Consider the following 12,280-nt stretch of genomic DNA (forward strand, 5'->3'; position numbering starts at 1 on the left):
ACCCCACGGCTACAGAGAGTGCTTCCACAAGCTGACTAGGAAAGAGAGGAACCTGGGGAACAGTGTCTAACCCCACAGCCACAGAGAGCAGTACAGAGAGCCTCCTTGACATAGGAAGGGACCATAGGAATAGCTGCTGATGTTGCCAGCTACAGAAAATGGTTCTGAGGGCAGCCTGGTTATAGGGAGGTCATGAGAGCCCCTGATGCCCCCCCTGACCCCCACCTCCACTACAAGAGCAGCCCAATGAATCATGAAAAACTGCCACCTCCCCCAAGGACACCATCCCTAGCTGCTGGACTCCAGGAGACACATTGAGATATCGCTGCTCCCATCACATGCTCTGGGTACATGTGAGCTGCCACCACCCCACAAAACTACAGGATTGGACACCAGCTGCTATATCTACACACCTGCTGTCAAGTGGATCACAAACAAAGAAAATTAGACAATATGAGAGGACAAAGAAATGGCCTGCAGACAAAGGAATAAGATAAAATCACACACACACACACACACACACACACACACACACACACACACTAAATGAAGACAGGTAATCTACCTGAAAAATAATTCAGAGTGATGATAGTAAAGATGATCCCAGATATCAGAAAAAGAATGGAGCACAGATTGAGAAGTTACAAGAAATGCTTAGCAAAGACCTAGAAGACTTAAAGAATAAGCAAACTACAATGAACAGCATGATATCTAAAGTGAAAAATACACTAGAAGGAATCAATAGCAGGATAACAAAGGCAGAAGAACAAATAAATTCGGTGGAAGACAAAGTGGTGGAAATCACTGCTACAGAAAAGAATAAAGAAAATGAATGAAAAGAAAGGAGGAGAATCTAAGAGACCTCAGGGACAAAAATAAACATACCAACATTTGTATCATAGGGGTTCCAGAAGGAGAAGAGAGAGAGAAAGAGCCAGACAAAATATCTGAAAAGATTACAGCTGAAAACTTCCCTAATGTGAGAAAGGAAACCCTCACTCAAGTTGAGAAAGCACAAAGAATCCCATAGGAGATAAACCCAAGGAGAAAAAGATCAAGACACATACTAATCAAACAAACAAAAATTAGATACAAAGAAAAAATATTAAAAGACACAAGGGAAAAGTAACAGTGATATACAAGGGAATCCCTGGATGGATAACAGCTGATCTTTCAGCAGAAACTCTGCAAGCTAGAAGGGAGTGCCAAGATATATTTAAGGTGATGAAAGGGAGGAATGTAGAACAAGAACAAGTACCCAGCAAGGTTCTCATTCAGATTTGATGGAGAGACCAAAAACTTTTCAAAAAAGCAAAAGCTAAGAGAATGCAGCATCTCCAAACCAGCTCTCCAACAACTACTGAAGGAGCTTCTCTAGGCAGAAAAGAAAAAGCCACAATTGGAAACAAGAAAATTATAAATGAAAAAGCTCACTGGCAAAGACAAACATAATATAAAAGTAGAAAAATCACCCACTGACAAATACAGTATCAAAACTAGCAAGCATGAGATTATGACAAATGCAGAACACTGAAAATGCATTTGAAATTAAGAGACCAGGAACCCAAACCAATTCTGTACACATACAGATGGTTATATCTAAATCTAATGGGAGCCACAAACTAAAAACCTATAATGGACACACACATAAAAAAGAAAAGGCAATTCAAATTCAATACTAAAGAAAGTCAGCAAATCACAAGGGAAGACAACAAAAGAAGAGAAGGATAAAGACCCAAAATCAAGAAAATGCAGTAAGTACATACTTATCCATAATACAAATGGATTAAATGTGTCAACTGAAAGACACAGTCTGGCTAAATGGATACAAAAACAAGACTCATATATATGGTGTTTACAAGAGACCCACTTCAAATCTAAGGACATACAGACTGAAAGTGAGGGGATGGAAGTGTATATTACAGGCAAATGGAAATTGAAGGAAAATGAGAGTAGGAATACTCATATCAGACAAAACAGACTTTAAAATAAACAAAGTCACAAGGGAAAAAGAAGAACACTACATAATGGTCAAAAGACCAATCCAAGAAGAAGACATAACAATTATAAATACATATGTGCCCAACATAGGAGCACCACAATATATAAGGCAACTGTTAATAGCCATATAAGGAAAAATTGACAGCAACACAATGATAGTTGGGGACTTCAACACCCCACTTACATCAATGGACAGATGATCCAGACAGAAAATTATCAAGGAAACATAGGCTTTAAATGACACCGTAGCCCATACAGACTTAGCTGCTGTTTATAGAACATTCCAGCCAAAGGAAGCATATACATTCTTTTCAAGTGCACAAGGAGCATTCTCCAGGACAGATCACATCTCAGGCCACAGATCAAACCTTTGTGAATTTAAGTAAATTGAAATTATTTCAAGCATTTCCTCTGACCACAATGTTATGAGACTAGAAATCAACTACAAGAAAAAATAGCAAAAAGCACAAACACCTGTAAGCTAAACAATATGCTGCTAAACAACAAATGGATCACTGAAGAAGTCAAAGAGGAAATAAAAAGGTAGAGACAAATGACAATGCAGATAAGACAATGCAAAACCTGTTGGTCATAGCAAAAGAAGTTCTGAGAGGGAAGTTTATAGCAATATGAACTTAACTCATGAAACAAGAAAAATCTCAAATGAACCTAAACTTACACCTAAAGCAACTAGAGAAGGAAGAAGAGACAAAGCCCATAGTTAGCAGAAGGAAAAAAACCATTAATATCACAGCAGAAATAAATGAAATATAGACAAAGAAAACAATAGAGAAGATCAATGAAACCAAAAGTTGGTTCTTTGAAAAAATCAACAAAATTGATAATCCTTTAGCCAGACTCATTAAGCAAAAAAAAATGGAGAGGGCTGAAATCAAGAAAATTAGAGATGAAAAAGGAGATGTTACAATTGACACCACAGAAATGAAAAGAATCATAAGAGAATACTCTAAGCAACAATATGCCAATAAAAGTGACACCTAGAAGAAATGGATAGATTCTTAGAAAGGTTTTACCTTCTAAGACTGAACCAGGAAGATACAGAAAATAAGAACAGACCAATCAAAAGTACTGAAATGGAAACTCTGATTAAAAAAAAAAAAACTTCTGAAAAACAAAAGTCCAGGACCTGGTAGCTACACAGGTGAATTCTCGCAAACATTCAGAGATTTAACATCCATTCTCCTGAAAATCTTCCAAAAAAATTGCAGAGGAAGGAACACCCCCAAGTTCATTCTATAAGGCCACCATCACCATGATACTAAAACCAGACAAGGATACAACAAAAAAAGATAACTACAGGCCAGTATCACTGATAAACATAGATGCAAAAATCCTTAACAAAATATTAGCAAATGGAATCCAATTATATATCAAAAGGATCATACACCATGATCAAGTGGGATTTATCCCCAGGATGCAAAGATTCTATTTCAACATCCACAAATCAATCAATGTGGTACACCACATCATGAAACTGATATATAAAAACCATATGGTCATCACAATGGATACAGAGAAAGCTTTTTGAGAACATTCAACACCCATTTCTGGACATTGAAGGAACCTAACTCAAGATAATAAAAGCCATATATGACAAACCCATAGCTAACATCATTCTTAACGGTGAAAAACTTAAAATAATTCTGCTAAGATCAAGAACCAAGACAAGTATGACCACTTTAAACACAGTTATTTGAGAGTTTTGGAAGTTCTAGCAAGGGTAATCAGAGAAGAAAAAGAAAGAAAAGTAATCCAAATTGGAAAAGAAGCAGTAAAACTATCACTCTTTGCAGATGACATGATATACATGGAAAATCCTAAAGAACATTACCAGAAGACTTAAACAAATTCGGTAATGTTGAAGGATAAAAAATTAATACAGAGAAATCAATTACATTTCTATATACTAATAATGAAAGAGCTGAAAGAGAAATTAGGGAAATCATCCCATTTATCATCACATCAAAAAGAAGAGAATAACTAGAAATAAACCTACTTACAGAGATAAAAGACCTGTACTCTGAAAACTGTAAGAAGCTGATGAAACAAATCAAAGACAATACAAACAGATGCTTTTGGATTGGAAGAATCAATGTTGTCAAGATGACTATACTACCCAAGGCCATCTACAGATTCAATTCAATCCACATCAAATTATCAAGCACATTCTTCATAGAACTAGAAGAAAATATTTAATTTTTTTTAAAATTTTTGTCTTTTTAGGGTCAGACCCACAGCATACGGAGTTTCCCAGGGTAGGGGTCTAATTGGAGCTACAGCTCCCAGTCTACACCACAGCCACAGTAACATGGAATCTGAGCCACATCTGACCTATACCACAGCTCAGGGCAATGCCAGATCTTTAACCCACTGAGTGAGGCCAGAGATCAAACCCACAACCTCATGGTTCCTAGTCAGATTCATTTCTGCTGCACCACAATGGGAACTCCAAGAACAAAATATTTTAATTTTGTGTGGAAACACAAAAGACCCCAAAAATCCAAAACAACATTGAAATAGAATAACCAAACCAGAAGAATCAGGCTTCCTGACTGCAGACGATACTACAAAGCTACAATAATCAAAACAGTATGGTACAGGCAAAAAGACAGATTTATAGAACAATAGAACAAAAGAGAAAGCCCAGAGATAAATGAATACCTGTATAGTCAATTCATCTAGGACAGAAGAGGCAAGAGTATACAATGGTGAAAAGACAGTGTTCAATCAGTGGTGCTGAGAAAACTGAACACCTACATGCCAAAGAATGAAATCAGAACACTCTCTAACACCATACACTAAAATAAACTCAAAGTGGATCCAAGACCTAAATGAAAGACCAGACAATATAAAACTCTTAAAGGAAAATATAGGCCACAAACTTTTTGACATAAATTGCAGCAGTATCTTTTGGGATCCACTTTATACAATACTGAAAATAAAAATAAAAATAAAAATAGACATATTGGACCTAATCAAACTTATAAGCTTTTACACATCAAAGGAAACCATAAAAAATACAAAGCACAGAATGGAGGGAAATATTTGTAAATGAAGCCACTGACAAGGGATTAATCTCCAAAATGTACAATCATCACTTTCAGTTCAATATCCAAAAAACTAAACCCAATCCAAAAATGGGAAGGAGACATAAATAGACATTTCTCCAAAGAAGATACACAGATTTACAAAAAGCACATGAAAAGAGGCTCAACATCACTAATTATTAGAGAAATGCATATTAAAACTCAATGAGGTACCATCTAATACTGGCCAGAAGGCCACTATTTATAAGTCTACAAATAACAAATGCTGGAGAGGGTGTGGAGAAAAGGGAACCCTCCTAAACTGATGGTGGGAATGTAAATTGGTACAACCACTATGGAAAACAGTATGGAAGTTCCTCAGATAACTAAATATAAAACTACTATATGATCCCACAATCCCACTCCTGGGCATATATCCAGAAAAATCTGTAAGTCAAAAAGATACGTGCACCCCTATGTTCACTCTAACACTATTCACAATGGCCAAGACATGGAAAAAATCTAAATATCCACTGACAGATGAATGGATTAACATGTATACAATGGAATACTACTGAGCCATAAAAAAGAATAGATTAACACCATTTGCTGCAACATGGATGCAACTACAGATTCTCATATTAAGTGAAGGAAGTCAGAAAGAGACAAATACCATATGATATCACTTATATGTGGAATCTAAAATATGGCACAAATGAATCTATCTACAAAACAGAAACTCACAGATATAAAGAACGTACTTATGGTTGCCAAGGGGGAGAAAGTTGGATGGACTGGGAGTTGGGGTTAGTAGATGCAAACTACAACATTTAGAATGGATAAGCAATGAGACCCTACTATATAGCACAGGGACCTATATCCAATCTCTTGGGATAGAAAGTGATACAAGATAATATGAGAAAAAGAATGTGTGTGTGTGTGTGTGTGTATATATATACATGTATACACACACACACACACACACATATATGTGTGTGTGTATTAAATGTATATAAAACTGGGTCACTTTGCTGTAGAGCAGAAAATGGCACAACTTTGTAAATCAGATTCGCTTTAATAATAAAAGAGTCAACCTGGCCTAATATTATCTAATGATATCAGGGCTTTCATCAGGGTTGTTCTGGGGCTATTTTCTGAGTTAACATCATGGGGCTTTCATCAGCATTGTTCTGGGGCTTTTGTCAGTGTCGTTCTGGGGCTATTTTTCGAGTTAATATCATAGGACAAAAGGTCCACCGTGTCAGCACACCAGCCACAGTGGATGAGGAGCTGGTAGGTGTGGATGAAAGGTTAGAATCATAACGATATCCTCTGGCTGATGACGTTAAACATTATCTTTGAGAGGGGTCACTTCCTTCCAACAGAGAATGCTATTGTGACTCACAATTGGAAATATTTCTATTTGCAAAAAGACACGTATTCATTTCACTCACTGCATTCTTTCCTGTTTGGAGAATTTAAGACATTTGGAATGAAGAGAGTTCTGAAAATCATGATGAACAAATCTCTGCTCAAATAGGAATTAGCTGTTCTTTATATATCATTAATGAAACCTAGGCTTTGAAACCTCAGTGTTCAGGACCTTTCTAATAGCTCTACAATGGTGATGGTGCAGGTCACATCATACAGTATTACACATTCCCTTTTAACAGAGTGGTGACATTTCATTTGGTCTGAAACAGCAAAATGTCTCAATGTGTTCTCCTACTGATGTAAATTTAACTGAGTCATTCTTAGATTGTCACCTGTACCTGTATAATTAACCAATTCCATTTCTACAGGGAGGAAAAATATATTTAAGGGTCCCGGGGAAGACCTACAAGGTAGGTGAGGTTCAAATGCTATGCTCTTGAAAAATGCTACCCACTTCCCAACCTCTACCATAACTACTGAGACAGACATACCAGATGTTGTTCAATTTGAGAGTCAAGGATCTCGCTTACTACAAGATGGATATACGAGTATCTGGCAGGATGTCTTGGTGGAGGGGCATTGAGATCAAATATCACCAATTTTTTTTCCCTCTGCGCAAGTTTCAATAATTCCATGAGCTTTGGAATCTTCTGTTTACTTGCTTTTTCTCTATCAGCCTCTGATAGGGGCTTCATATGGTAAAATGGTCTGATCTAAAAATAAATACATCGGAGAAAACATTCGCTCCTATTAAAAGCATTTTCCAATTCTCCTATTCTTTAGCCCAGAGCGAGCCCTATGTTGGTCCATGCTGGTCCATTATCATTCACCCCACCAGGCTCTCTCAAATACTGATCCTAAGATAAGAGTTGACAAGGAGAGAAATTAAATATAATCTCCAGAGGTAACTATGGTATTTGGAATGATTTATTCTATACATTGAACCTGTTATATTTGCACTGAAGGTCCTTCCTCTTCTTGTTTTGCTTGAACTTCCTTTCCAATCATTTTTTTCTATACCCTGAGGTAATACAATCACTTTCCAGCCACACTAGTTTCACACATATTCACCTTTATAGTTTCATGTAATGAAAAGAAAATCAGCTTTGGCTTCAGATTAAATTAGATTCAATCCCGGCTCTATCATTCATTTGCCTTCTTTGCCATATCCATCTGTTAAAATCTTATCAAAGCTGTAAAGTTCAGTTTAAATGATACCTCCTTCATGAAGCCATCTTTAAATATTTCTGAATTAAAGAGGCTTTGATGGTATTAAACACCAATGGCTCATTTTTATGTCTCTTTAATTAACACTATTTTCTATACTTATTTGTAAATGTCTTAAATCAGGTTCAAGTCCTGGCATCATATCCTTCTTACTTTGTAATGTTGGTAAAATCATTTAAATTCTCAAAGTCTTCATTGTCCCAAGTATAAATATAAAAAAGGAAGAATAATCTATGTATTTTCATTATTATTTTGATGATTAAATACTATAAAATATTTACTAGGTCCAGGAACATGTCTGATACATAGAAAAGTGCACAATTCACAACAGTTCCCTCGCTGTACTGCTTCTACTGAGTATAACTTTCTCACAGAGGGAACTATCATTTTTTTCTTTGTAATACACAGCATTTCACCAATACCTCAGTCCACATACATATGGACTGTATTATAGGCTATATTAAACTTAGTAGATGGCTTCTTTTATCATAATTTGCCAATTTTGATCATTTGTTGGTGAAGTCAGTGGCAAAAGTTGTCTCTCAGGAGAAGAAAACTAGCTATCACACATTTTCTCAAGATTCAAATAATCTCTTTTTTTTACACATATTTACCTTCATTCATATTTCACCTTTTCTATTTTTTCTCCTTTCCATCCATCCATCCAGCACCTAAGCAAGCTGCCTTTTCTCAATTTTTTTTTCTCAGAAAAAATCACCTTGCACAATATCCCCATGCTAGACTAGAAGGCAGATCATCAGTGTTGAATTAAACCATGGTCTATATATGAGCTGAGGTCAATAATTAAGTGTTTTCTTAACCCTAATGACAACAGAAATTTGCTTCAGAATTTAAGATTTTGTTAGACTTTACCAGTTCTAGACCAAATATTTCACTTAACTGTTACATCTTCACATTGGGGAAAATAGTGGGAAAAACTGGATGGGAAAGATCAAGACAGGATTTAAATACCTCACCTGTGCATAATTTCTAAAATGTCCTTAAACGGAAAAAGGAATAGGAAATTCACTATACAAGGACATTTGTGGAACCTTTCCTCTAAGGATAAATTGGACAAAAAGTCAAAATAGCAAAACTGTAAAGATTAACAGGAGCATTTAATACTAGATTCCAAATAAAAACCATATGATCACCTCAATAGATGCAGAAAAACCTTTGTCAAAGTCCAACTCCCATTTCTGATAAAAAAAAAATCTCCTGAAACGGACATAGAGGGAACCTACTTCAACATAATAAAGGGCATATATGACAAATCCACGGCTAATATCATTCTTAATGGTGAAAAACTACAAGCATTTCTGCTAAGATCAGGAACTAGACAAGGATGTCCACTTTCACCACTGTTATTCAACAGAGTTTTGGAAGCCCTATCAAGGGCAATCAGAGAAGAAAAACAAAGAAAAGGAATCCATATTGGAAAAGAAGTAAAAGTATCAGGTTTTGCAGATGACATGATACCATACCTAGGAATCCTAAAAATGCTACCAGTAAATTGTTAGAGCTCATTGATGTATTTGGTAAAGTGGCAGGATACAAAATTAATACACATAAATCAACTGCATTTCTATATACTAACAATGAAAGATCAGATGAGAACTTAGGGAAACTATCCCATCTACCATCACATCAAAATGAATAAAATACCTAGAAATAAACCTACCTAAAGAGACAAAAGACCGATACTCTGAAAACTGTAAGATGCCAATGAAAAAAATCAAAGACAACACAAAAAGATGGGAGATATTAACAAACTCTTGGATTGGAAAAATCAGTACCATCAAAATGACTATACTATCCAAGGCAACCTACAGATTCAATGCAATGCCTATCAAATTACCAAAGATATTCTTCACAAAACTAGAACAGAATATTTTAAAATTTGTATGGAAAAACAATAGACCCTGAATAGCTAAAGCAATACTGACAAAGAAAAATGGAACTGGAAGAATCAGGCTCCCTGCCTTCAGACTATACTACAAGGCTACAATCATATGGTAACTACACAAAAACAGAAATATAGATCAACTGAACAGGATAGAAAGTCCAGAAACAAACCGGGCAACAATGATCAACTCATCTATGACAAAGGAGGCAAGAACATATAGTGGAAGAAAGACCATCTTTTCAGTAAGTTGTGCCAGAAAAACCTGAGAGCTACATGTAAAAGAATGAAATTAGATTACTCTCTAACACCATAGAGAAAATAAACCCAAACTAGATTAAAGACCTAAATGTAAGGCCAGATACTATAAAACTCATGGAGGAAAACAAAGGCAGAACACTCTGTGACATAAATCACAGCAACATCTTGTTTGACCCACCTCTAAGAGTAATGAAAATAAAAACAATAATAAACAAATGGGACTTAAACTTTAAAAGCTTTTGCTCTTTCTGCATGCGTGGAGATCATATGACTTTTTACTTTGTGTATGTTAACATGATAAATTCATTGATTTTCAACTGTAAACCAGCCTTGGATTCTCATGATAAAGCTCCTTTGATCAAAATATGATATTCTTTAGATATATTGCTAGACGCAATCTATAATACTTTGTTGAGTATATTTCCATTTATATTCATGAAGGATATCAGTCTTGAGATTTCTTAAAATGCTTTTTTATGGATTTGTTATCAGGGAAATGCTGGGCTCATCAAAGTACACTAGGAATTAGCCACTGCTCTTCCATTTTCTAGAAGATATTTATGGAATTTCTTTTTTGTACATTTGGTAGAATTTACCACTGAACACACCTGCACCTGGAATTTTCTGTTGGAAGTTTTTACACTACAAATGCAATTTCTTCAATAGATATAAAACTATTTAGGTTGTGCATTTATTCTTGAGTGAGTTCTGGTAGTTATGTCTTTCAAATGATGAAATAAAATGTATATCAAAAGGCAAAACAAGAAAATTTATACATAAAATTCTCTCTCACTGTCCTTTTGGGTCTCCTCCTCTCCTTTAATGTGCAATGTTCATCTTTTATACATTAACCAGATTTCCTCAAAGGTGGGGATGTCTGCTAAACTGTAAAGATATTGTTTTCCTGCTTCCAGTGTAACCTAAAAGATAAGCATTCTTTCTCAACTCTGTAAGGGGCCATGTGACTTGTTGTTCACTTTGTATGAGTTTATCCGGACTATTTATCTTTGGTGAATGTTATACAAAATTCCAGCATGATGTATGATTATCTGTCTTGAAAGTGTATATGACTGTACCTTCAACTTTCTAAGAGTCCTAACAGTTTCTGAACTTCTGAGAGTCTGTCTCCTGGGTTATAATCTTTTGTTTGGCTTGAATAAAATTCTATTCTTTTTCTTAACTTAGTTGTTAATTGAATTTTCATTAATACAAAGAATTGTTCCATTTCATCTAAATGAGAAGATTTACGAGCATTTCCTAGATAATGGTGTATTCCTAGGAATACAAAGACCTGATTTACAGTGTTCTCCCACTTTCCCCCTTAAATGGCTAATTACATAACTGGTTTAACCACTGGTCCCACAAGCTATGAAATGTAATAATTGGCTCTTGTGGACCAGTATGACCCAGCTCCTCTGTTCACTTTCATTATTATAACATTAATGTCTAGAGGGTCTGGACTGATGGACATTCTTTCATTGCTAACGTTGGAAGTTTTGTGTATTAGCTGTTTTTTTCTTGGTCAATTGGCTAGATGTTTATCAATTTTGCTGATCTCTTCAAAGAATGAGATATTTTTCATTGGAATTTCCTATTTCTCTGTTTCCATTTCATTGACTTCTGCTTTTTATTCTTTCTTTTCTTCTGCTTACTTAAGGTTTAATTTGCTCTTCTTTTTCTAGTTTATTAAAGAAGAATCTTAGATTTTTATTTGAGACTCCCTTTTCTAATATAAGCAGATAATCCCAGGAGTTTTTCTCTAATCACTGGTATAGTTAGTTGCTTTTCACCAATTTTAGTATGTTGTCTTTTTTTACTTTCATTCAATTCAAAATATTATAGTTTCCCTTGAGATTTCCTCTTTTATCTAGGGATTATTTAGAAGTGTGGTTTTTTTAATATTTGGGAATTTTTCAATTCTAAAAAAGAAACACATTCTGGAGCTTAAAAAATAAGATGAAAAATGCATTAGAAAGCAGTTAAAATAGAGCAGGTAAAAGGAAAGAAAGAATAAGTGAGCTGGAAGATAGGAATCTACAAATGTTTCAGGTGGAAGAGGAGAGAGAGAACGAAGATTTCTGAAAGGTGAAGAAACACTATGAGAACTATCAGACTCCATTAGGAGAACTAACAGACAGATAATGAGCTGACCAGAAGACAAGGAAAAGTTGGCAGAGCATTTATGCACAGAAGTAATAGCTAAAGACATCCCAAACTTTGGCAAAGAAATAGACATACAAGTGCACAAAGCTAATAAATCACCTTAACTCGGTGAAAAAAGACCTCCTACATGATACTTTATAATGAAGCTGTCAGAAAGGAAGCTGGGGGAAAAAATTAAGTATCCCCCAAAGGAGCCCCCATTAGATTCTCAGCAGAAACTCTCCAGGCCAGGAGAGTGGAAAAT

General features: G+C 35.4%; 1 protein-coding gene across 1 annotated transcript in view; it reads right to left on the reverse strand.

Annotated features, from left to right (window-relative positions):
* The window catches only part of LOC100525597 (glycerophosphodiester phosphodiesterase domain-containing protein 4-like), a 105,504-nt gene that overhangs the window by 40,580 nt on the left and 52,644 nt on the right, over positions 1–12,280 (reverse strand). The window contains exon 10 of the mRNA XM_021063935.1: positions 6,974–7,195. Coding sequence (XP_020919594.1) covers positions 6,974–7,195 — 222 coding nt within the window. The remainder of the gene's footprint in view (positions 1–6,973; positions 7,196–12,280) is intronic.

Source organism: Sus scrofa, chromosome 9 (assembly GCF_000003025.6).
Source record: "Sus scrofa isolate TJ Tabasco breed Duroc chromosome 9, Sscrofa11.1, whole genome shotgun sequence".
NCBI lineage: Eukaryota > Metazoa > Chordata > Mammalia > Artiodactyla > Suidae > Sus > Sus scrofa.